Below are 22,967 nucleotides of genomic sequence, written 5' to 3'. Positions count from 1 at the left end.
ACTGCAATACACTGCTGACTCATATCTAAATGATTGTCCACTAGGACTTCAAGTGTCCTCTCATAGTTACTGCTTGAACCTGGTTCTACCTATTGCGTACCAGTACCTTTTGTTTTTCTTGCATAAGTGTAAAATCTTCTTTTTCCATTCCCATTCAATCCCCTCATCTAAGGCATTTACGAAGATATTTAATATCTTCATAAAAGAAGATACTAAAACAGAACCTTGGGATACCCACTGCTTACTTCCCTCTGTATAGATATAGTCCCATTAAGGACTACACTTTGAATGTGGTTTGTCAGCCAGTTATCAATGTATCTGTGTGGAAGGATGTACCTATCCCACATTTTTCTAATTTACCAAGAAGTAGCTTATGGTCTACTTTGTCAATTGCCTTACTGAATTTCAATGATACTATGTATTTGATTGGTCTGTTAATTTAGTCTCTTTGTGTAAGAATGAAATAACATTTCTTTGGAATGACCTGTTTTTGACAAACCCATATTGACTTCTGGTTATATATTTGCTTGCTTCTAGGTGTTTGCAAATCTTTTCCAGGATCTTCCCAGGTAGTGATGTCAGGCTATTTGGCCTGTAGTTTTATGGATCTATTTTTCTCCCCTCTTTTGAAGATGGGAACTACATCAGATCTTTTCCAATCCACCGGTAGTTCCTTGCTGCATGAAGATCTTTGAAAGATATGGTTGAAGGGTTCTTAGATCATGTCTGCTGTCTCCTTCAAAACTCTGTAATCAATCTGGTCCCGATGATTACAACTTATCTAGAATGGACAGGTGTTCTCTTACCATTTTCTTGCCTGTTTTAATTTGTATTCCTAGTCTGCCTTTTACAGTTCTGTTTTTGGTAGGTTTGGCTATTTTTTCTTTTTGCCTAAAGATAGATGCAAATAATGAATTAAGTAGCTCTTCCATGTCTCTACTTCTCGTCACTTCCTTGCCATCATCTGCCATTAGTGGACTGATTGTTTCCCTGACTTTTTTCTTTTTTTATCTACCATCTCAGAAAATTAGAATATTACATGCAATCAATAAAACAAGGATTGCACATAGAACAATATCTTACCTCTGAAAAGGATAAGCATGTATATGTACTCAGTACTTGGTTTCGGCCCCTTTTGCAGCAATTGCTGCCTCAATGCGGCATGGCATGGACTCTATCAGCCTGTGGCACTGCTGAGGTGTTATGGAAGCAGGATGTTCCAATAGCAGCCTTTAGTTCTTCTGCATTGTTCGGTCTCATGTCTCTCATCTTTGTCTTGGCAATGCCCCATAGATTCTCTATGTGGTTCAGGTCAGATGAGTTTGCTGGCCAATCAAGCACAATAATCCAACAGTCATTGAACCAGGTTTTGGTGCTTTTGGCAGTGTGGGCAGCTGGAAAATGAAATCAGCATCCCCATAAAGCTCGTCTGCGGAAGGAAGCATGAAGTGCTCCAAAATCTCCTGGTAGACGGCTGCGTTGACCCTGGTCTTAATGAAGCACAGTGGTCCAAAGTCCTGTTGCTCCGTGGTCCAAAGTCCTCTTTTCTAATGAGAGCAACTTTTGCCAAAAGCACAAAACCAGGTTCAATGACTGTTGGATTACTGTACAATCCTTGTTTTATTGATTGCATGTAATATTCTAATTTTCTGAGATGGTGGATTTGAGGTTTTCATGAGCTGTAAGCCATAATCATCACAATTATGACAAATCATGGCGTAAACTATCTTGCTTTGCATGTAATGAGTCTTATTTCATATATTAGTTTCACCGTTTAAGTTGCATTTAGTGAAATAAATGAATTTTTGCACGATATTCTAATTTTTCGAGTTTCACCTGTACATGGCAAATTTGAGGTTTGTAGGCTTTACGGTTCTGGAGATTTTGTGATAATGCGTGAGTGGTATTTCACTTTTATCTATATAGATTTTCCATTATTTCCCACACTCCTTGCATTGTTTTCTCCTTTAGGATTTTTATCCATGAAATTTTTCTTAGGCTCTGGATTTCTTAAAATCAGCTCTTCTAAAGTTTAAGACACTTGTTGGATTTTATTCTATTGCTTGTGTTTGCATTATATTGAATTCCAGTAAGACATGGTCACTTACCCAAGGTCCCAACAACTTCAACTCCTTTTATCGCTTCTCTATTAGTAAGAATTAGGTCGAGTATAGTTTTTCCTCTAGGTCCCTCCTCTACCATTTAAATGACAAAGTTGTCAGCTAAATTGGTTAGGAATCTATTCAATTTCCTACTTGCTGTAGGCTTTTTCTCCCAGCTGATATCAGGGTAGTTGAAGTCTCCCATTACATTTATTTTTATATAAAGTTTTATTTTTTCATTTTCATAACATATAAATCACATGTATAGTATTACATAGCCAACATCGTATTGTATTATTAAATGTTTACGTCAATTCATCTTACCATCAACTCCCTAAAACAATTATTGGCTCTTCTGCTCTCTGTACACCATATTAGTACGTTATCCATCACTTTCTTCTCCCTCTCTCATCTCTCTCCCTACCTCCTCTCTTCCCTCGGTCCCTCTCTCCTCCCCTTCCCTATTTCCTCTCTTCCCTTCCCTTCTCTACTTCCCCTTCCTCTCTCGTTCTCCTCTCTCCCCTTTCCACTCCTCCTTTCTCTCCTCTTCCCCCCCACCCTCTCTCCTATCCCACTCTTCTTCCCTTAGGTGACAAGTCAGCCTTTATTCTCTCTCCATTCCGATATAGAGAGAGATAATTCAAATGCCGCTTTATCCGAGGGAGATAAAGGGAAAGAGAAACCGCCCTCTAATCTTCAGCTTCAAATAGATTGAACACGAATTTACAATAGTCTGCTGCTTATTCATTAGCGATAATTAAGGAGATTAGGATGGATCTCTCGCCACCCATATTCCAGCCACTCCTCCTTAATTAACTCCTTCCTCCCGGCGAAAAGGCAGACAGCCAAATGCTGTTCCATGCCCCCCCTCCATTCCCCGGCTCCAGGGGTGAGGCTGGAAACACCCCCGCTGGCTGCCGCCGAATCTGGGGGGTTCCAGCAAGCTGCCCTGCGGCAGGTGGCCCCTCCGAGACCCCCTGTGCTCCTCAAAGGAGCCCACCAGAGAGACTAACAGCGGACTACAACGTCCGTCACCTTCTGTGACCGGAAGTAATCTCCCTTGATCATTGTACTTTTAAACCCCCCACATCACCTCAGCCTAATTTTGGTTGAGATGTAGACCTGGTTACAATTCCCAGCTATTCTCATCATTATATTTATATAATTATACATCCTTACATCCTCCATATATTTTAACCTTTTTTTAACTATCTTTCCATTATCATATTCAACCAGTTAGCAACTCCATTTTATTGTTATATTTAGGAATAAACCCCTTAGCTTTATATTTTTCCATATAACAATTTCTAGTTGTCTAATTTTTTCCTAGTAAGTCTTTTGTCTCACTTCTCTGTTCCAGCCTTCTCCCTTTTCTTTTTTCTTTGACACGTCTACCCTCTTCAAATTTCCCCAAGCGACCATCAAAGGGATCTTTTATATTTCTCTTTGTTGGGACATAACCTCCTTCTTCAATTTTCTTTATGCCATTGACAACCTCCAAAACCTCTTTTGTCTGCTTTTTATTCCCTTTTGTTGGGGCACATTCCCCTTTTACAATTTTCCCTATATCTGTCAGGCCTGTAATTATATTCTTTTTAGGATCTTTGGCCTGCCACACTTTTTAATAATTCTCTATGCTGTTTCATTAGTGTAGTAGTTGGGAGGGGGGAATAGAAAGGAGTAGGATTGTAGAATGGATTGTTGACATTCTTTTGTAGAAGCCAAGGTCATCTTTTGTCTTCGCATCTCGACACCTGGCCGGAAGAAGATGGGTGTACATGCCAGCGTGGAAGATGATGATTGGAACATGTGATGGATTTGTGGGTGTGGGGAGAGATCATGAACTCTCAACTGGGTGAACTTACAGGATGTAATTCAGAGTTGAAATTTCCATAGCCGTACTAACATGCCTGCGGAATAAATTGGACCTTAAAGGATGTTTTGCCTTGGACAATGATTTATTTCTGCATGGTATTTAGAACCCTAACAATATCACTGCCAAGCCCTATTTAATTTTTTGTCTGCTTTTTATTTCCCACCGTTTCTACCCCTTCATTATCTTTGCCCCCTTCTTCTTTGCTTCTTCTCTGGGTTCAGAATTCTATTTAGGCTTGATTTTAATGATTTATGCATATTTTTAATAATTTCACACAGTTCTTCAAATTCCCAGCTTTCCATGATGTCCAGTTCCAAAGTTACAGTTAGTTATACAGTTCTTATTTCAGAGTTCTGGTCCACCTTAAATTTATCTACTTCAGCTGCTGTGGGGAAGAGCGACGGGAGCCATCTTGGTCTTTTGTTCTTCCTTAATGTCCAGTTCTAAAATTGCAGTTAGTTATACAAATTTTACTTCGAGGTTCTGGTCCACCTTAAATTTAGTTAATTCAACTACTGTGAAAACAGAAGAGAAGCTGGAGCCATCTTGATCTTTTGCAGAATAAAAACGGAAAGAAAACTTTGTATTTCCCAGTTCTTGATTTTTTTTATTATTATTTTTTTCCTTCCTACTTTTCACCTCTCGTTATAGTTGCTCAAAATATATTAATTGGAACAAGCTTGCATACAGCCAAAACTTGAGTATGTTTCTTCCTCCTGCTTTTCCAAATTCTGATTTATGGCAGTTGGTTAATTAAAATTTTCTACACAGGCAAGATTAGGTTATCAGTTGTCAGTGAGGAGATAGTGCTTTTTTCTTGATCTTTCCCCCTTGTTGCATTCCATCTCTCCTTAATTGGGGTTGCTTACAATATGTTAGTTAAAAGACACTTGAACGCAGTAAATCTTCATGCTCCTAGGGTTCTTTAAAAACACAATATTTTCAAGTCGAAAACCAAAATTAGAGTTGTTATTTGAGTGGGTTTGTCATTTTTGTCTGCTTTCACCCTTTCTGTCTGAATGGCTTTTAGGGGGAGGGGGAGGCTAGTGTTTCACCCCTCCATTTTTCCCTTTCTTTCTTTTGGAAAAAATCCCGATCTGATGATCAATATTATTTATGCTCTCAAGATTCTTTGCCTTTTCCAAGTTTGATTTATGACTGTGGATTAGATGAATTTTCTTACCGGTCTTTCATCTCTTCCTCACACTCCTCTTCAGTTGCTTTGGCTGGAAGTCTGCTACTTGTGCAGCCATGTTGCCATGCTGCCGCCCCTACTCTGATTCAGAGGGCAAATCTCCGACCTGCGAGGGACCTGTTGCTTCCCCCTGGGTCTGATGAGACGCTGCCCCTTCTTCGTCCCACCTCCAGGGGGGGTTGATCTAAAAAAGATGTTGGAGATAGTTTGTGAGACAGGGTTCATGTGAGGCCCTTGAGAGCCCACCCCCCCCACCCCATGACAGTCCAGCTGGAGAACGTCCGGTCGACTCTCTCCCATTAGATCTTGATGTTGCCCCTGTCAGGCCTGTACTTATGTTCCTTTTAGGATCTTTGACCTGCCACACTTTCTATTATTTCACTGTGCTGTTTCATTAGTGTAGTAGCTGGGAGGGGGGAATAGAAAGGAGTAGAATGGTGGAATGTGTTGTTGTCATTCTTTTCTAGAAGCCAAGGTCATCTTTTGTCTCCGCACCTTGACACCTGACCGTAACCAGCTGGGTGGAGATGCCAGCGTGGCTGAAGAAGATTGGACCATGTGATGGACTTATGGGTGTGGGGATAAGATCATGAACTTTGAACTGGGTGGAATCCCAGGAAGTTTTCAGATTTGGGATTCCACAGTACGATGCCAACATGTCTGTCTTATTAAATTGGTACTTTAAGGATAGCTCTGCCTTGGACTCTGATTTAATTCTGCATGATATTTGGAATGCTGACAGTCCTCTTGGTATAGTTTGTAATCCACGTGTGTATTGAAAATGACAGAAGAATAAAATTTACAAGTTTTTTTACTTCCATGTCTTGCCAATAAGTATCGTATTTCTTCTCCCATTCACGTATTAACCAGGTTCAATTGTGCTTAATCCATATTTGGTTGTACAGCTAGTCCTCACTTACCACTTCTTCCCTGAGCCTTCAGAGTTACTATGGCACAGTAGAAGCAGACGTGCACCTGGTCCACAAAATTTGTGGTAATCCAAGGACTTGTTCCGTGACCGCATGTTTAGGGTTTAGGTTTTAGGTTTTATTAAATTTATAGACCGCCCCCTCTCCCCGCAGGGACTCGGGGCGGTGTACAGACCGTTCATATATAAAAACAACAAAACATGACATAAAACACCAGGCAGAACAACGCAAACATACAGTCTGTATATTTAACCCAAACTAATTAAATAATTAAAACAATTCTAAAACCAATTTAAAACCACAAAATTTAAAATTTAAAAAGCCATCCAGGAAGGTCAGTAGTGAGTGTTACTTGTAATTACAATTGGGCCAGGCCGGCTAGTCGAAACAGGTGGGTCTTGAGTTTCTTACGGAAGGAGCGGAGGTCCAAGGTAGTTCTAATATTGGGGGGGAGGTCGTTCCAGAGGGTTGGGCCCATCACAGAGAAGGCCCTACTCCTAGGCACCGCCCGCCCGCACTGCTTAGCGGAAGGTACCCGGAGGAGTCCCTCTCTGTGAGAGCGGATTGGTCGTAGCAGTGACTGTGGTTTTGAAGGTGCAGGAAAAGGAGTTGCACCAATTTGGGTTCTGCCAATAGCACATATATGATGGCCGCAGCATCCCACACTTATGATCCCCATCTGTGACCTTCCCAGCTAGCTTCTGACAATAAACATCAGTGGGTATACTGGCAGGAAATTGCAAGTCACGGTCATATGAAATTGCCTTTAACAACCCACGGTAATTAGCTTAAAAACTACAGAGGAACAGATGTAAATTGGCACTGTCATGTGAGATGATGCTTAATGATTGAGCTGCTTAGTGATGCAAATACCAGTTCCAATTGCGGTAGGGTAAGTGAGGACTATTTGAACAAGGATGTCACCAGATGGGTTGTAGACAGAATTTTCAGTCCTTATTTGCAGCTGAGGACTTCCATGAGCAAAAATATACTTTCATTCTTTTGTCAACTCATCTCTACTCATTTTACAAAAAATTAAGTTATACTTTTCTTTGGATCTTACAGATGAACAGGATGCCAATAAGAGCACAGTCTGAACAACTGTAAATAACAATCAATGTTGAAAAGGAAGAAAATCCGGCCAGAAATCAAAATATTTTTCATTCCCTGCAGAAAACCATACAAATCTGATCCTCCTCCAGCAGCTGTTTGAGAGAGAAAATCAAGAAAAAATGAGCAGATTATGCAGAACTGACATGAGAGGTGAAGAAAGATTATTTATAATTCAGCAAAAGGGGAAATAAAAATCTGGAAGTCTGTTGGGAGGAAAAGATCAATAGTAAAGTCATGTAGAAGAGACAGTAATGTAGGTGACAGTAATGTGAGGAAGAAGACTGCTTGAATAAAAGTACCATTAAGCAAGGCATTGTTTACTGAATGTGGCAAAAACTATGGTCACAACTGCTCCCTTGTTGTTCATGGAAGCATCTCCACACAAGTGGGAAGCCACGAAAGTGCTCCCAATGTGGTAAATGCTGGAGTGAGCGTGGCAACATCGTGCTGCATCCGATAACTCACAGGAGAGAGAAAACATATGACTGTGCAGATTGTGTGAAAGTGTCATTAGAAATTCTCAGGTCTTGAGACACTGAACGACGCACACACAGGAATAAAACCATTTGAACATCCTTTCTGTGGGAAAAGTTTCAGTGAGAATTTCACCCTGGTGAAGCACCCGAGGACTCTCACAAAAGTGAAACCCTTTGAATGTCCTGATTGTAGAAAAAAAATTAGTCACAATTTCAGTCTGGTGATGCATCAGTAGATTGACTTCAGGGAGAAACTGTATGAGTGTTTAGATTGTGGGAAAAGCTTCAGTAGAAATTTCCATCTCAAGAGACACCAGAGAACTGACACAGAAGAAATACCCTTTGAATGTCCTGATTATGGGAAAGTCACAATTCCAGCTTGGTGATACACCAGAAGACTCACATAGGAGAAAAATGCTTTGAATGTCCTGATCGTTGGAAAACTTTCAGTTATAATTCCATTTTGGTGATACCCTAGAGGAATCATAAATGAGAAAAACCCATTCAATGTCCTGACTGTGGGAGACATTTCAGTCATAATTTCCACCTGGTAATACATCAGAGGATTCTTATAAGTGTCAAGATTGTGGGAAAGGTTTCATTAGAAATTCCCTACTCCTGAAACACAAGACCATGCACACAAGAGAAAAACCATTTGAATATCCTGACTTTGGGAAAAGTTTCAGTCAGAATTCCCACCTGGTGATACACCAGAGGACTCACAGGAGAGAACCCCTTTGAATGTCCTGACTTTGGGAAAAGTTTCAGTCGGAATTCCCACCTGGTGATACACCAGAGGATGCACACAGGAGAGAAATGCTTTGAATGTCCTGATTGTGGAAAAAGCTTTAGTAATAATTCAATACTGGTGAAACACCAGAGGATGCACACAAGAGAGAAACCCCTTGAATGTCCTGATTGTGGGAAAAGTTTTAATCAGAATTCCCACCTGGTGACACACCAGAGGACTCACACAGGAGAAAAACCCTTTGAATGTCCTATCTGTGGGAAAGCTTTCAGTCAGAATGCCCACCTAGTGACACACCAGAGGACTCACACAGGAGAGAAACCCTTTGAATGTCCTATCTGTGGGAAAAGCTTTAGTAATAATAGCACCCTGGTGAGACACCAGAAGATTCACACAGGAGAGAAACCCTTTGAATGTCCTGATTGTGGGAAAGGTTTTAGTCAGAATGCCTTTTTGGTAATACACCAGAGGACTCACACAGGAGAGAAACCCTTTGAATGTCCTGATTGTGGGAAAAGTTTTAGTCAGAATTCCCACCTGGTGATACACCAGAGGACTCACACAGGAGAGAAACCCTTTGAATGTCCTATCTGTGGGAAAGCTTTCAGTCAGAATGCCCACCTACTGATACACCAGAGGACTCACACAGGAGAGAAACCCTTTGAATGTCCTATCTGTGGGAAAAGCTTTAGTAATAATAGCACCCTGGTGACACACCAGAAGATTCACACAGGAGAGAAACCCTTTGAATGTCCTGATTGTGGGAAAAGTTTTAGTCTGAGTTTCAGCCTGGTGAGACACCAGAGGATACACACAGGAGAGAAACCCTTTGAATGTCCTGATTGTGGGAAACATTACAGTCAGAATTCCCACCTGGTGATACACCAGAGGACTCACACAGGAGAGAACCCCTTTGAATGTCCTATCTGTGGGAAAGGCTTTAGTCAGAATTACGCTCTGGTGACACACCAGAGGATTCACACAGGAGAGAAACCCTTTGAATGTCCTATCTGTGAGAAAAGCTTTAGTCAGAATTCCTCTCTCGTGACACACCAGAAAACACACACAAAAAAGAAACCCTTTGAATGTCCTGATTGTGGGAAAAGTTTTAGTCTGAGTTTCAGCCTGGTGAGACACCAGAGGACACACACAGGAGAGAAACCCTTTGAATGTCCTGATTGTGGGAAAATCTTCAGTCACAATTCCCACCTGGTGATACACCAGAGGACACATACAGGAGAGAAACCCTTTGAATGTCCTATCTGTGGGAAAAGCTTTAGTCAGAATTCCTCTCTGGTGACCCACCAGAGGACTCACACAGGAGATAAACCCTTTGAATGTCTTATCTGTAGGAAAAGCTTTAGTAATAATTCCTCTCTGGTGACACACCAGAGGATTCACACAGGAGAAAGACCCTTTGAATGTCCTGATTGTGGGAAAGCTTTCAGTCAGAATTCCCACCTAGTGATACACCTGAGGACTCACACCGTGGAGAAATCTTTGAAATGTCCAGTCTGTGGACATTACTTCAAGCATAAATCATCCCTTATTGCACACAAGATAATCCATATGAGGAAAGGTAGATGAGTTTGTAGACTGCTTGAATTTAATTTGTGATCTCCCATTGAAAGTATAGGTGAGAAATTGATTGTTCGAATTTTGGGCTGATTCATTTTGCTCAAACATTTCTCATGATTAAAGTTGTAAGTGGAGTGAAAAGGAAAATGGAAAATGTTTACTATTTCTGGTTAACAGCAGAGCTTCTGGATATTTCCTTTTCCAGAAGTAGAGGAATTCCTCAGTAAGGAATTTTGGGTGGAGCTTTTGTCTGTTGATTATGGAATTCCCACATGTGGAGTTTCAGTTTTATACCTTGGTTTCGCCCGATTTTCAGCCCCAGAATTCTTCAAGATATAACTATTACGGGCCTTGAATTAAGGTTTCAGGTTGCAATGGATGTTAAGTTAAATTGCTTTCCTTAACTATCTGAATCCCCTGCTCTCTCTGATGCAGCCATTAATCAAATGTGCGAGTCGCTAAGCAGAACACTGTCTACTCAGAGCTAGAAAAAATTCCTTGGAGGCCTCCCCCACCCTCCAAGACATCCTTTTGTTCCTTAACCCTTGAATCCCCTTGGCCCTTCACTTCCCCAGGGTTCCCTTACATCTAGCTCCCACCCCACCCAACCTCATACCCTCCTCCTTACCTTTTAAAGATCTCTGAACCTCATGTTGGGGGTGGGGAGGGAAGGGCATATATCAGTGATGTCTAATGTTTTTTGGATCGTGTGCCAAAAGTGGGGGGAGTGCAGGAGGGTCATGTGCGGGCATGCCCACATCCATAATGCTGTGTGCGCGACCCCATACAACCAGCATTCCCCCCCCCCGCTTTTGGTGCCCTTTTTTTGCCCTCCCCAGGCTCCAGAGGCTTTCTAAGAGCCTGGTGAGGACGAAAACAGGCTCTCCCACCCCAGCGGCCCTCCAGAGGCTTCAGGAGCTTCCCTGAAGCCTCCGGTGTGTGAAAACCGGCCCTACGGGCAACCCAGATGTTCAAGAACTATGACTTCCAGTTTGGTCATAGGGCCTTTTTTCGCCCTCCGGAGCCTTCAGGGAAGCTTCCTGAAGGCTCTGGAGGGTGAAAAACGTCCCTATGAGCAAACTAGAAGTCCGTTCCTGTACTTCTGGTTTTCCTGTAGGGCTGGTTTTTCTCACTCCGGAGGCTTCAACGAAACGGCCTTAAAAGGCTGGCCAGTGAAGGCCAAAGTTAGCTAGCCAGCCCATGCATGTGCGCTGGAGGTGACTTGGGAACTCCTCGCGTGCCCTAAGAAATGGCTCATTGTGCCACCTGTGTCATGTGTCCCATAGGTTCGCCATCATGGACATATATCATTGGGCCTCATGACTTTGTCCTGGAAGCAGCTACCATTTTCAGTGGGCCCTGGATTGATCCCTGATGTGAACTGTGGTAACAGCACAACACGCCACATGATATCCTGGGGCAAACGTCAGCATAACAGACGCATACTTGACTCACATACTTCTCTGCCTTCTCAGAAGGGAACCAAGAGTGAAAGAAAATGAAGTCAAGTGTAAATGGTTGGAGTGCACTTGGAGGAGTTTAGCCAACAGGAAAAGGGTGGCTGATGGGAGCTTTTTGAAGCATTTACTCAAAAGTTTAAAAAGTGTTTTAATCAGCTGAGAACAGTTTGGACACAGCTTGCATGGGCTGCGCGACAAGCTATGTTGTATCTAGCCGTGAGCGGCTGTAGAAGAAGTCAGATGGAGGTGCAACATGTGTCGGTGGGGGGGTGGGCTGCCTGCAATGCTCCTAAGATAAGCGGGTAAAACATCCCCCAAAACTAAGACCTGTTGCTTATTTTTGGCCCCAAAAGAAAATAAAACTGGGTCTTATTTTTGTGGAAACAAGGCTATGTTTATATGTATAATTTGTCCCCAGCACTTCCAGGTATATTCTATGATAACTCTTTGCAATTCTATGAAATCATGAGTGACCCAAGTCACTCAAGTGGGTGGGGCGATGTGGGCGGGCCAACCTCGTGGGCTTGATTAATGGCTTCAGTGGGCCACATGCAGCCTGCAGGTCATAGTTTTGAGGACCCATGCCTTAACCCCCTGCATTGAAAAAAGTGGAAACAATATCGGTCCATTAAGGAAGGAAGGCTAGAGGGAATAGATAACTGGATAAAATCAATTACATATGTCTGACAGGATTAGGGCTAAGGAAGTGCTAATTAAGACCCACCATGAGCCTTTGCGAAACAAATAAAAATAATCAAATAATAAAAGCACATAAAGGAAATCTCAAAATTACAAAATACTGTAAACTCTATAAAACCCTTGCACACATCAAGCTAGTTTGTCAGCTGTCCCAGAACTGCATGCTACGGTTCTGCTCATTAATAAACGGACCTTCTTTCCTAAGCTGCTGGCCTCCATTTCATTTCCAGAGCTTCTCTCCAGGCTTGGAACTGAACCAGATGGATTGTTCTTCCAACTTCTTGGTGTGATTTTTTCTTCTTGGAGGTGCCTGCTTGTTACTCCGGTGGTAGCAGCGCCAAGCTGCTGACAAATTTATTGCAACAGCCTTGGTATTGGAGAGGTGAGGAAAGAAATCATTTGGTGGAAAATGCTTCATTTGTAAAAAAAAAAAAAAAAAGCATTGTGCTTCTCTTTAAATAGCTTTTGAGAATGAAAGAAATGGGTATTGGCAGCATTGCTGTGAATGTGGGGGTAAGATAATGTAAAGCTGTCTTCCCAACACATGGGAGATGTTTCTATTTCTTTCATTCCTCTCTCAGGGCTTCTTTTAAGGCTGTTTGGAAAGATGGTTTAATGGTGGGCAGGACCACATGGTTTGAGGCCCTGGGCAAAATGAGCACATGGGTGTGTGTGAGAGACAGATGTATACCCACTCTTGGGCCGCCTTAGAGCTTCCTATTCCTGTGTAAGAAATGTATTCTGATTGGTTGTCTTGAGTCTTAGGCCTGGTTGAGGCTTGTTGGGCAATACAATCTCCCCACGTTTCATGTGGTGAGTTCTGTTGCTTGATGGGTAGAGGGCTAATCCTATTATGTTCTGAGGGAGAAGATCTTTTGTGTTGTAGATAAGGTGGCCCAGTCTTTCTGGCGCTGTTAACAAAGGTGGGGGCTGCTTTCCAAGAGCATATTTCTCCTTTTCTCATCCAGGGAGGTATAATATTCTGCCTTTTTAATATTTTCTAGAAGATTTCTTTATTCTGGGAAAGGGTGGGTGCTAACTTCTTACAATCCCTCCCTTTTGCCAAAGTGTGTGGGTGAAAAACATGTTATTGGCAAAAGATTAAACATTGACCATATCAGAGAGACTTGATGGATGCTTTTAGTTGTTTTTTTTCAAAAGTTTTTTTAATTTTCAAACAAACAAAAACAAACAAAACATGAAACATAAAACCCTCATCAATTAGAATTATATATGCCATGTTGTTTGGTTACAAGCATTTGTGCCTCACCGCTTTCAATTGTGTATAAGATCACAGATTATCCATTAAACATACTGTACATAAATACATCATTATCATTGTACATTGTATGTTCAGTTGCAATTGGTGTTCCTTCATTTTAAACAAATGTTCTAGAAATTAGTTTCATATATATACCAATATTCCATCACATCCTTATTTGCCTTTTTAATAATCATATGTCTTTATAGAATCACCTAACATTCTATTATTTTTGCAATATGAAAGAATTCTCCAACATTTTAAATTTGTGCATCACTTTTTCCAATTGTATATAAAATCACAGATTGTCCATCAAGTATACATAAGTACATTATTGTTATTGTAACATCATATGTTCAACTACAATTGTTATTCCTTCGTTTTAAACAAAATGTTCTAAATATTCTTTTTACCAATATTCCATTACATCATTAGTCTATTTAATAATAAAATTTATTTATAGTATCACCTATCTCATTCTATTATTCTTACAATGTGAAAAGCTTCTTCAACATTTTTCATTTCCGTGTTTTTTTATCTAGCCACTGTTAAAACAAGTCCCATACCTTATAAAATTGTTCATCTTCTTGTTCTCTGATTTCAAATGTCAATTTACTCATTTCAGCACGTTCCATTATTTTTTGAATAACTTCCTCCTGCGTTGGTGTTTTCTCGTTTTTCCAATTTTTTGCAAATACAATTCTAGCTGCTGTTAAAACATTCACAATCAAATATTTCAAATCTTTATTATATGTATCTGGTATAATCAGTGGCGTAGCGTGGGGGGTGCAGGGGGGGCCGGCCGCACCGGGCGCAACATCTAGGCGGGCGCCCTGACTCGCCCTGTGCCGCCCTTTGCCGGACTGTGGCCGCCTCTTTCCGTGCCCGGCTCGGCCCGTGAACTAAGCTCCCCGGCCCAGGCCCCTCCTGCGCACCGCCTACCTCCCAGCGGAGCCGCCAAGACCCGCCGCGCCGCCCCCGCGGGAGCCGGAGAGCGACACTGTGCTCCATCTGCCCGCCGCTGCAACGCCACCGCATCCTCCCGCTCCGCCTGGAGCGCCCCGGTGCGCCGGCGCCTTCCCGAAGCCCCCGGTGCGCCTCCCACCCCCGCGGCACCTGCTTCCCTTCAGTCGAGCCTTTTCCCGCTGCCCTTCGAGCTCCTCCTCGGGAGGAAGGCAGGAGGCCAGCATGGAGAGCCTCACTTGACTGATGCCAACCCAGGGGCAGCTGCAGTCGGGCCGCCCTCGGGTTAGGGGGCGCAAATTACTTGCCTTGCCCGGGTGCTGACAACCCACGCTACGCCACTGGGTATAATTCCCAATTAAAAAATATCTGGTCTAAGGTCTATGTCTTTTTGTATCATTTTCTCCAACCATATGTGGATTTTAGTCCAATATCTTTTAGCTTCAATGCAAGTCCACCACATATGGTAATATGAACCTGGTGTCTGATGATATTTCCAACACTTTTCCGACTTGTTCTTGAACATTCTTGCTATTCTCGTTGGGGGTAGCTGCCACCTGTAAAACATCTTATACAAATTTTCTCTATATGCTGTTGACATTGTCATTTTATAATTTTGAGACCACAAATTCTGCCATTTCTCTAATTCAATCCCATGTCCAAAATTTTTCCTCCAAGCTATCATAGTTTCTTTGACTTGTTAACCTCTAATAGGTGTCCATATAATTTTTAAATTATTTTTTCATCAGTACCTGTCAAAATTTTATCTAATTCAGTAATTTTATCATAGAAACCTTCTGTTTTACGATCTTCATATCTAGATTGTATTTGCACATATGAAAACCAATTCATTCCTATTCCTTCCTGTTTCAACTCTTGCATAGATTTAAGTTCACCCTCTGCATTCTATATTTCACCATATCTAACTGTTTGTTCCTTTTTATATATTATTGGATATGAAAAAGCTTCAATAGTTGATAGCCAGACTGGAATTTTTAGGTAATATTGCCTTTTGATCTCCCAATTTAGTAACAAAGCCTCCCGAATATAGTGTCTTCTAAAATAGCCCTGTGTTTTTGTTCCCTTATACCATAAAAAGCATGCCATCCCAACAAACCAAGTCTTCTGGCAGTGGCCGCTCTGGGCGTACGCTCTATGCTTGTGGACTAGCTGCCGGCAGAGCGTACAGCCATAGAGCATACACCCAGAGCGGCCACTGCCGGAAGACTCGGTTTGGAAGCCGCAGAAAAAGCCATGCGGCGGCGGCAGCAGCAGAAGTGCCCTGGCTCTGCAGGGAGAGTTAGGCCAGGGCATCGTGAGGCTGGGTGGCACGTGAGCGAGAGTGGAACAGCTGCTCGTGTAACCCCCTTCTTCAGCCATGCAGAGCGCCATTCACTGGCATTTCGAAGGCACCAAAACCCCTAGGTCAGTGAATGGCGCTGTGCTCGGCTGGAAAGAGGGTTTGCCGGGTGACTGCTTGTGAGCGTGGTCGCTTCATGGCTGCTGTGGTGCGCTGCTGCAACAGCGCAACATAGCCATTTGCCCATGAGGCTTTGCCCGGTTCTTTGGGAGCCCGCTCGGAAGAGAGCAGCCGCCCGGCAACCACTCTCTTCAGCTGGGTATCCCCAAGGCGCCAAGCAACGCGATCACCTTTGTCTCCCCCCTGGTTCCCGCGGCTTGGCACCTTCGGGATAGCGCTAGGTTGGTGAGCGGTGTTCTGCCTGGCCCGAGGGGGTTGGGTTGTCCAGGGGGCTTATTTTTGAGGGGGGGCTTATATTTTTGCCCACCTGAAAAATGTGGCAAGACTTTAGTTTCATGACATGTTGTATTTTGGGGGAAACACGATATTTCTCTTTTAAGTATCTTTATTTAGCCAGATTGTTTTTTCTTGCTTCATCCCTGAGCAGAGTCCATTTCTCACATACCTTGGCGCACGTGCGTATTCTTCATTCCTGTCTGGACAGGTAATTTGTCTCAAACCCAGGCCTCCATCAGTCTCCCTTGAGGAGATTTCAGTGGGATCCTAGACTCTGAGCTTCCCATTTCCTGGTCTGCTCTTCCCACTGTCCACGATAAGACACCAAGGCTCCACTCTTTCCTTTTACTTGGGTCCCTTGCAACTGCGGAATACACCACCCCCAACAGGTGAATGTATCTTCTAACCTGTGGTCAGCCCTCAGTTTTTCAGGCCAATGGCCTGGGAGGATTCTGTCCACCGAAATTACTCAGAGTATGGGTACCTCCTTTCCGGAATAGGGATCTGCTCAGTGATGCTCAGCCAGTCACCCAAGAGTGAACCTCTCATTTGCCTTTTAACCCCTTCCCACGCACTCTCTCCCTTTTACCTACAGAAGGTCCGGTGTCTGGCAAATCCCCCCTGCTCTCCAGACTCTGTTGGTCTTTCTGCGGTTAGGAAATGCACAGAGGGAGCAAGATCCAGAGAAGGGATTTTTTCTCAAGCACATTCAAACACACAGACACATGCTCCCTTTCACCTTCTGGGCTTTTAAAGTTAAAATTTAGAGGTACTCACCTTTCCAAGCAGCCTTTGAACTCAACATTCAAAACCCCTTTAAAACCTTTATTCCAAATGGCCAAGGTCTGGGGAAAATCCACCCACAGACTCAATGGGTCTATGCCAGCAAGGGAGGCTTACCCAGGCCAGGTCCATCAGTCAGGTTAGTTTGGAGACCCATCTGGGTTGCCAAATTGTTGGAAGAAATGTCCATCTGGGTTCAGTTCCAAATGGGAAAAACACTGGAAACATGGACCCTGCTTGGAAAGATGGTTTAATGGCGGACAGGACCACATGGTTTGAGGTCCTGGGAAAAATGAGCATATATAATACATTAACATTACTATCTATACATAATTGTTAGAGGTTGAAAGGTATTATTATGTATACCTAAACAATATTATTACTAGTATTGTGTATAAAGTATTGACCCAGACAATGCACTGTTCACCAAGCAGTTACGGGTGTGTTAAAAAAAAATTTATTATTTTTTTAAATCTACCCCAGTGGGGACAAATTATATTTATCAGTCATGGATTTGTGATATTGGGAGGGAGTAAAGTGGGACAGTAAGACAGGGAAGAGAAAAAATTTATGGTTTTGCTGGATACTGCAAGAGTTCATTGCAAAGAATGTGACTTCTTTTTTCTCTTGGAGATGTCTGATGCATAGAACCAAAGCCCCAGAAGGCAAGAGAGAGCAATGGGTGTGGTTCCGGGTATAGAAATAATATTTTTTACCATATATTTTTTTAGAAGCTTCAGCAACTTACTGGGGCCACTCAGAAACTCTGCTTATGACTCATAGATATTTTGTGAAAAGGAGATGCTGGCTAGGAAATTCTGGCCTCAAAATCTGAAAGACATTCAGGATGCAGAAGGAGGAAACTGAACATTGTGTTTCTCTAAGACACATTAAAATTAACATGAGGGAAATAGGAGAATATATAAAAAACAACCCTCTGTACAATAAAAAGATAAATAGACATTGTGGAAGGGGGGGGGGGAATTTCTTCTACCATATATAGGCAATCAGGCCCTCTTTCTTAGGCTCCATTTTCTAGGCCCTGCTGCATATGTTTCTCTGTGTGACCTAATGGGAGACTTCAGTGCAAGCAAATTTACAGAATTTACACCTGGCATTCAGCAGATATAAAATTTCCTCCTCCAAGAATGAAGCTTGGTGGTTGATGCTCTTGGATGCAGCCCTGGCCAGCAGGAGTGAAGCTCCTTCCCCTGGAGGGTCTGGCCTGATGCTGCTGCCAGGCCCTAAAATCCTGGGAGCCTCAAGAGTCATAAAGTTTTGGCATGTAGAGAGGTTTTGGTCTCCACTGAGAATCACCCCTAAGAAAGCTGATTGTGTAATTCTGTAAAACCTTCATGAACGTTTATGGCTGGGCACATAGCTAATCTTCACAAGGTTAAGTAACATCACATTTCACTATTTCACTAGGCTCAGCTGCAAAGTCGGTTGCTCGAAATCAAAAACCACTTGATAGCACTCAATCAGTGGAAACTTGTTGCAAACGCCTTAGGTAGAAACTGGAGAATGATGTTTTTTTTAAATGCCTCCTGTCTGGAGATGGTAGTCAAACAGGCAACACCTGTGCCTAGAAAGAGGCTAACACTTGTGGTTGAGCTTAAAGGAGTTAAAACGATGGAGTACTTTATTCCTAGAAAGAATGGGAGAGGAGAAAGGCAGAGGAACTTCCTCTTCCGGATCACGCATGGGAGGAGAGTGGTGTGCAGAGCGGCTTTTGCGCTCTTCCCATGGTCGAAGCAGCAGCTGGAAGGTGAGTGGAGGGCAGGTGGGAGGAGAGTCCTGGAAGCAGAGAAGCAACTGGGCTGAAGCATCTCAGCTGCTGCTGCTGCAGGTTCCTTCCCTCCCCGAATTTAAGCCCACTGGTGCTGCAGGCTGTGAAACTGGTGGCTGCAATTTTCCTCCTGGTGGGAAGATTGGAAAAGTCTCTTCCAAGTGAAGGTGGATTCTTTGGGAATGGCTTCCCTCCAGAGGTTGTGGGTGCTCCCATCACTGGAGGGTTTGTGACAGAGCTGGGAGGGACCTTGCAGGTCTTCTATACAGACGCCCTGATCAAGCAGGAGACCCAATATCATTTCAGACAAATGGCTGTCCTGTCTCTGATTAAAAGCCACCAGGGATGGAGCTCCCACAACCTCTGAAGGGAAACCCTTCCACTGGTTCACTGTTCTCAGTGTCAGGAAATTTCTCCTTAGTTCGAAGTTGTTTCTCTCCTTGATTAGTTTCCCTCCAGTTCCTTGTCCTGCCTTCAGGGGCTTTGGAGAATAGGTTGACACCCCTCCCTCTTTTGTGGCAACTCCTCAAATATTGGAAGATGGCTTTCATGTCTCCCCTAGTCCTTCCCTTCACTGGACTAGACATACCCAATTCCTGCAACCCTTCTTTATATTTTAGCCTCCAGGCCCCTAATCCTCTTTGTTGCTCTTTTCTGCCTTCTTTCCAGAGTCTCAACATCTTTTTTATGATAGGGTGACCAAACTGTCTGCAATTATCTAAGTGTGGTCTTACTCTTTATAAAGTGGTACTAGTACTTCACACGATCTTGATTCTATCTCTCTGTTAATGGTGCTTAGTATTGTATTGGCTTTTTGGCCACTGCAATACACAGCTGGCCATATCTAAATAATTGTCAATTAGGACTTCAAGGTTCCTCTCATAGTTATTACTTGAGCCAGATTCTACCTATTCTGTAACAGTACATTTGGTTTTCCTTGCATAAGTGTAAAACCCCTTTCCCCCACTCAATTGAATTTCATTTTGTTAGGTAGGGCCCAGTGTCCCAATCTATCGAGATTCTCTATCTTGAGCTTATCTTCTGAGGTGTTGGCTATTCCTGCCAACTTGGTGTCGTTTGCAAATTTGATGTGTTCCCGTTGGACTCCCTCATCGAAGGCATTTACAAAGATATTAAAGAGCACCAAAGCAGAACCTTGGGGTACCCACTGCTTAATTCTCTCCATATAGATATAGTCCCCTTAAGGAATACACTTTGAGTGCGGTTTGTCAGCCAGTTATGAATCCATCTGTGTGGTTGGATGTACCTATCCCACATTTTTCTAATTTACTAAGAAGTAGGTTATGGTCTACTTTGTCAACTGCCTTACTGAAATCCAATTATACAATGTATTAGATTGGTCCGCTAATTTTGTCACTTTGTGTAAGAATGAAATAACATGTTAACTTCCTATGTTGACTTCTGGTTATATGTTTGCTTGCTTCTAGGTGTTTGCAGATCTTTTGTTTCATTATCTTTTCCAGGATCTTTCCAGGTAGTGATGTCAGGCTAATTGGCCTGTAGTTTTATGGATCCATTTTTCTCCCCTTTTTTGAAGATGGGAACTACATCCTGTCTTTTCCAATCCACCGGTAGTTCCTTGGTGCGTGAAGATCTTTGAAAGATATGGTTGAATGGTTCTTAGATCACGTCTGCTGGCTCCTTTAGAACTCTGGGATGTAATCAATCTGGTCCCAATGATTAGAACTCTTCTAGAATGGACAGGTGTTCTCTTACCATTTTCTTGCCTTTTTTAATTTCTATTCCTAGTCTGCCTTTTACAGTTCTGTTTTGGTAGGTTTGGCTATTTTTTCTTTTTGCCTGAAGATAGATGCAAATAATGAATTAAGTAGCTCTGCTGTGTCTCTACTGCCCATCACTTCCTTGCCATCATCTCCCATTAGCGGACTGACTGTTTCCTTGAGTTTTTCCTTGTTTTATACATGTTTTAAAATGATTTTTGATATTTTTGCAAGTTTTAGTTCATTCTCACCATGACCTTGATTTCATCTTTGCAGATTCGGGCTATATGCTGCTATTCTGCCTTAGTTATGTGTCCTCTTTCCATTTTTTATACTGATCCTTTTTTCATTCAGTTTATCAGAGAAATCTTTATGCAACCATGCTAGTTTCTTCTTGGATATCTTGTTTTCCCTTTTTAGTGATATTGTGTTGACTGCGCTTGTATGATCATATTAGTCCAACCGACTAGTATGATACCTGTGCTTTGCTACAGAAATGGAACAGCAATAGGTAGCATTCTTTACCATCACCCTCCATTATCCTGTAGCTGTAAAAGGCAGCAGCAGACACGGTCTTCTTCAGGGGAACTTTCGTCTTTGGTTCACACTGGGGTATATTGATGTAGTAGCCATCTTCTCCATGGCAGAACATCAGAGGGTACCGGAGAGCTTCATAGGCACAGTGCATCTCACTGATTCGTAACAACCTGTTCTCTGTGCTGTGGAGAACGATATCTCTCTTCTCAAAGTCCTGGCTGACAATGAGAACAGCCACTTCTGTAGTCTTGGGGGCATTGACACGACCTCTGTGCTCTGCAGAAGACTTTCTATCGGCATTAATCACCACTTGGAAGTTCTTGTGGCGCTTAGGAGCAGAATCAATAGCACCTTTAAGTTCAAGAATTTACTTCTTGTGTTCTCGCAGCAACTTCTGCAGTTGGCTAACCAGTTGTTTTTTAATGTCTGGGTAGATTCCACAATGGATGTCTCTCTCATTGTTGTCATCACCAACAAAGTACATTTAGGGAAATGAAGGCTGCTGCTGAGGCCCCACCATGATACTCCCTGTCCTGTGGTAGACCTGTCCCTGCACTTTGAATGTTGGCATAAAATTTCCCTCCTTCACCTCTCTGGCTCCAAAAGACGTCATTTGGAAGCATCTGTTGTACTTCCAGACAGCAGAAAGCGCTTTACCATTGGATGCTGGTGGGTGAGAAGGCTGTGTAAGGGTTCAGGGTATGGCTGAAGGGGAGAGAGGTGCACCACCACTGTAGCACATCCCAGGACCCTCAACCTGCCATTCCGAAACACAGCACGGCTGCCTGCACAAGGTGGCAAACCAACATAGCTTGTGGCTTGGCTAGGACCGTTGTGAGCATCTGTGGGTGGTGGGTGGAGTCACGGGAAGGTTTCAAAGGTGGAGGGGAGCACTGGGCTTCAGTCTTGACTTCATCTCACTTTATTTTATCACTGGGTGTTTGACGGATCGTGCCGGAGCGTGGAAGATAAAACAATACACATTGAGAATTTTGTAGCTTATTGTTTATTTCTGCTTCACTGAACAGGAACCTGACATAGAGCATGGCACCAGGCACAGGGTAACCGGTGTACGAGATCAACAACTTTGTCCCTGGAGTAATCAAACTGAGGTTCATCTTTAAAACCAAAGAAATACTTATTAGTACAAGGTTAATCATTTGTGACTGATTAACATAGGGGTTATTAGATGTATACTTTTTACAGCCTTTCCACTGACTTGGGGATGAGTTTGATGATACTTGTGTGCAGCTTTCCTTACTTGTGTTTTCCTTATCGCATCTGTAAATCTTTTTCTCCATTTTTTGGCTCTTTTCCCTTTAACTGGTGTTACACTAGATGGAACAAATTTATCTGAACTGAGGAGTAAAATAAGGGGAGGAAAATCTGCCTCTGCCTACCAGCATCCATTAGTATTCATCTGTCTAGCGTCCTGTCAGTGTGTGAGAGAGTTGAAGGGTGTTTGGAAACTCAAACAGTATTTGCTGTGTGAGCAAGAAGGAGACAGGAAGGAGCCTGGATGTGGTTCTGTAGTAAAGCTGCTTGCTGCTGTGAAAGTGAAACTCCTCTTTTGGGGTGGGGAGGGGGAATAGAACTCCTTAGCATCAGAGGGCTAGTTTGAAAGTGAAACAGTATTTGCTGTGTGAGCAAGGAGACAGGAAGGAGCCTGGCTATTGGTTAGCTCAACTGTTCGGGAGTAAAGCTGCTTCCTGCTGTGAAAGTAAAACTGAAACTGAATCTCCTCTCCTGTGCTTGTGTTTTGCATTTGGAACAGATTTCATTTCTGATTAGGAGGGGGAGTAGAACTAGTTAGCATGATAGCATGTTAATAATAATATAGGCAATACTAAGGCTCTGATGGTCATTTTGAAAAATCGATTCTTAAATAGCATCTAGAAGCCGAGAGGAACATACATGGAAAATTTGAGGTTTGTAGGCTTTAAGGTTCTGGAGATTTTGT

At 42.8% G+C, this 22,967-nt stretch overlaps 1 protein-coding gene across 24 annotated transcripts in view; it reads left to right on the top strand.

Moving 5' to 3' along the window:
- Positions 1–22,967, top strand: part of LOC309384270 (uncharacterized protein) — a 122,040-nt gene that overhangs the window by 79,895 nt on the left and 19,178 nt on the right. For 4 of the 24 annotated variants that reach the window (XR_014174002.1, XR_014174003.1, XR_014174004.1 and 1 more), the window contains one exon: positions 10,754–11,953. The exons of 6 other annotated variants lie outside the window; for them this stretch is intronic. Coding sequence is in view for 7 of the 18 variants with exons in the window: in XM_081937568.1 (XP_081793694.1) it covers positions 8,491–10,026 (1,536 nt within the window). In the remaining 11 variants the exon portion in view is untranslated. Of the gene's footprint in view, positions 1–537; positions 570–590; positions 865–3,820; positions 4,602–5,640; positions 5,994–7,167; positions 11,954–18,675; positions 18,708–20,316; positions 20,523–22,967 lie in introns of those variants that run through there. 14 more of the 24 variants (XM_081937568.1, XM_081937569.1, XM_081937562.1 and 11 more) reach the window with 9 other exon arrangements.

Source organism: Natrix helvetica (assembly GCF_964273705.1).
Source record: "Natrix helvetica genome assembly, chromosome: 1".
In the NCBI taxonomy this organism is placed as follows: domain Eukaryota; kingdom Metazoa; phylum Chordata; class Lepidosauria; order Squamata; family Natricidae; genus Natrix; species Natrix helvetica.
This window is presented reverse-complemented; position numbering and strand designations above follow the sequence as displayed.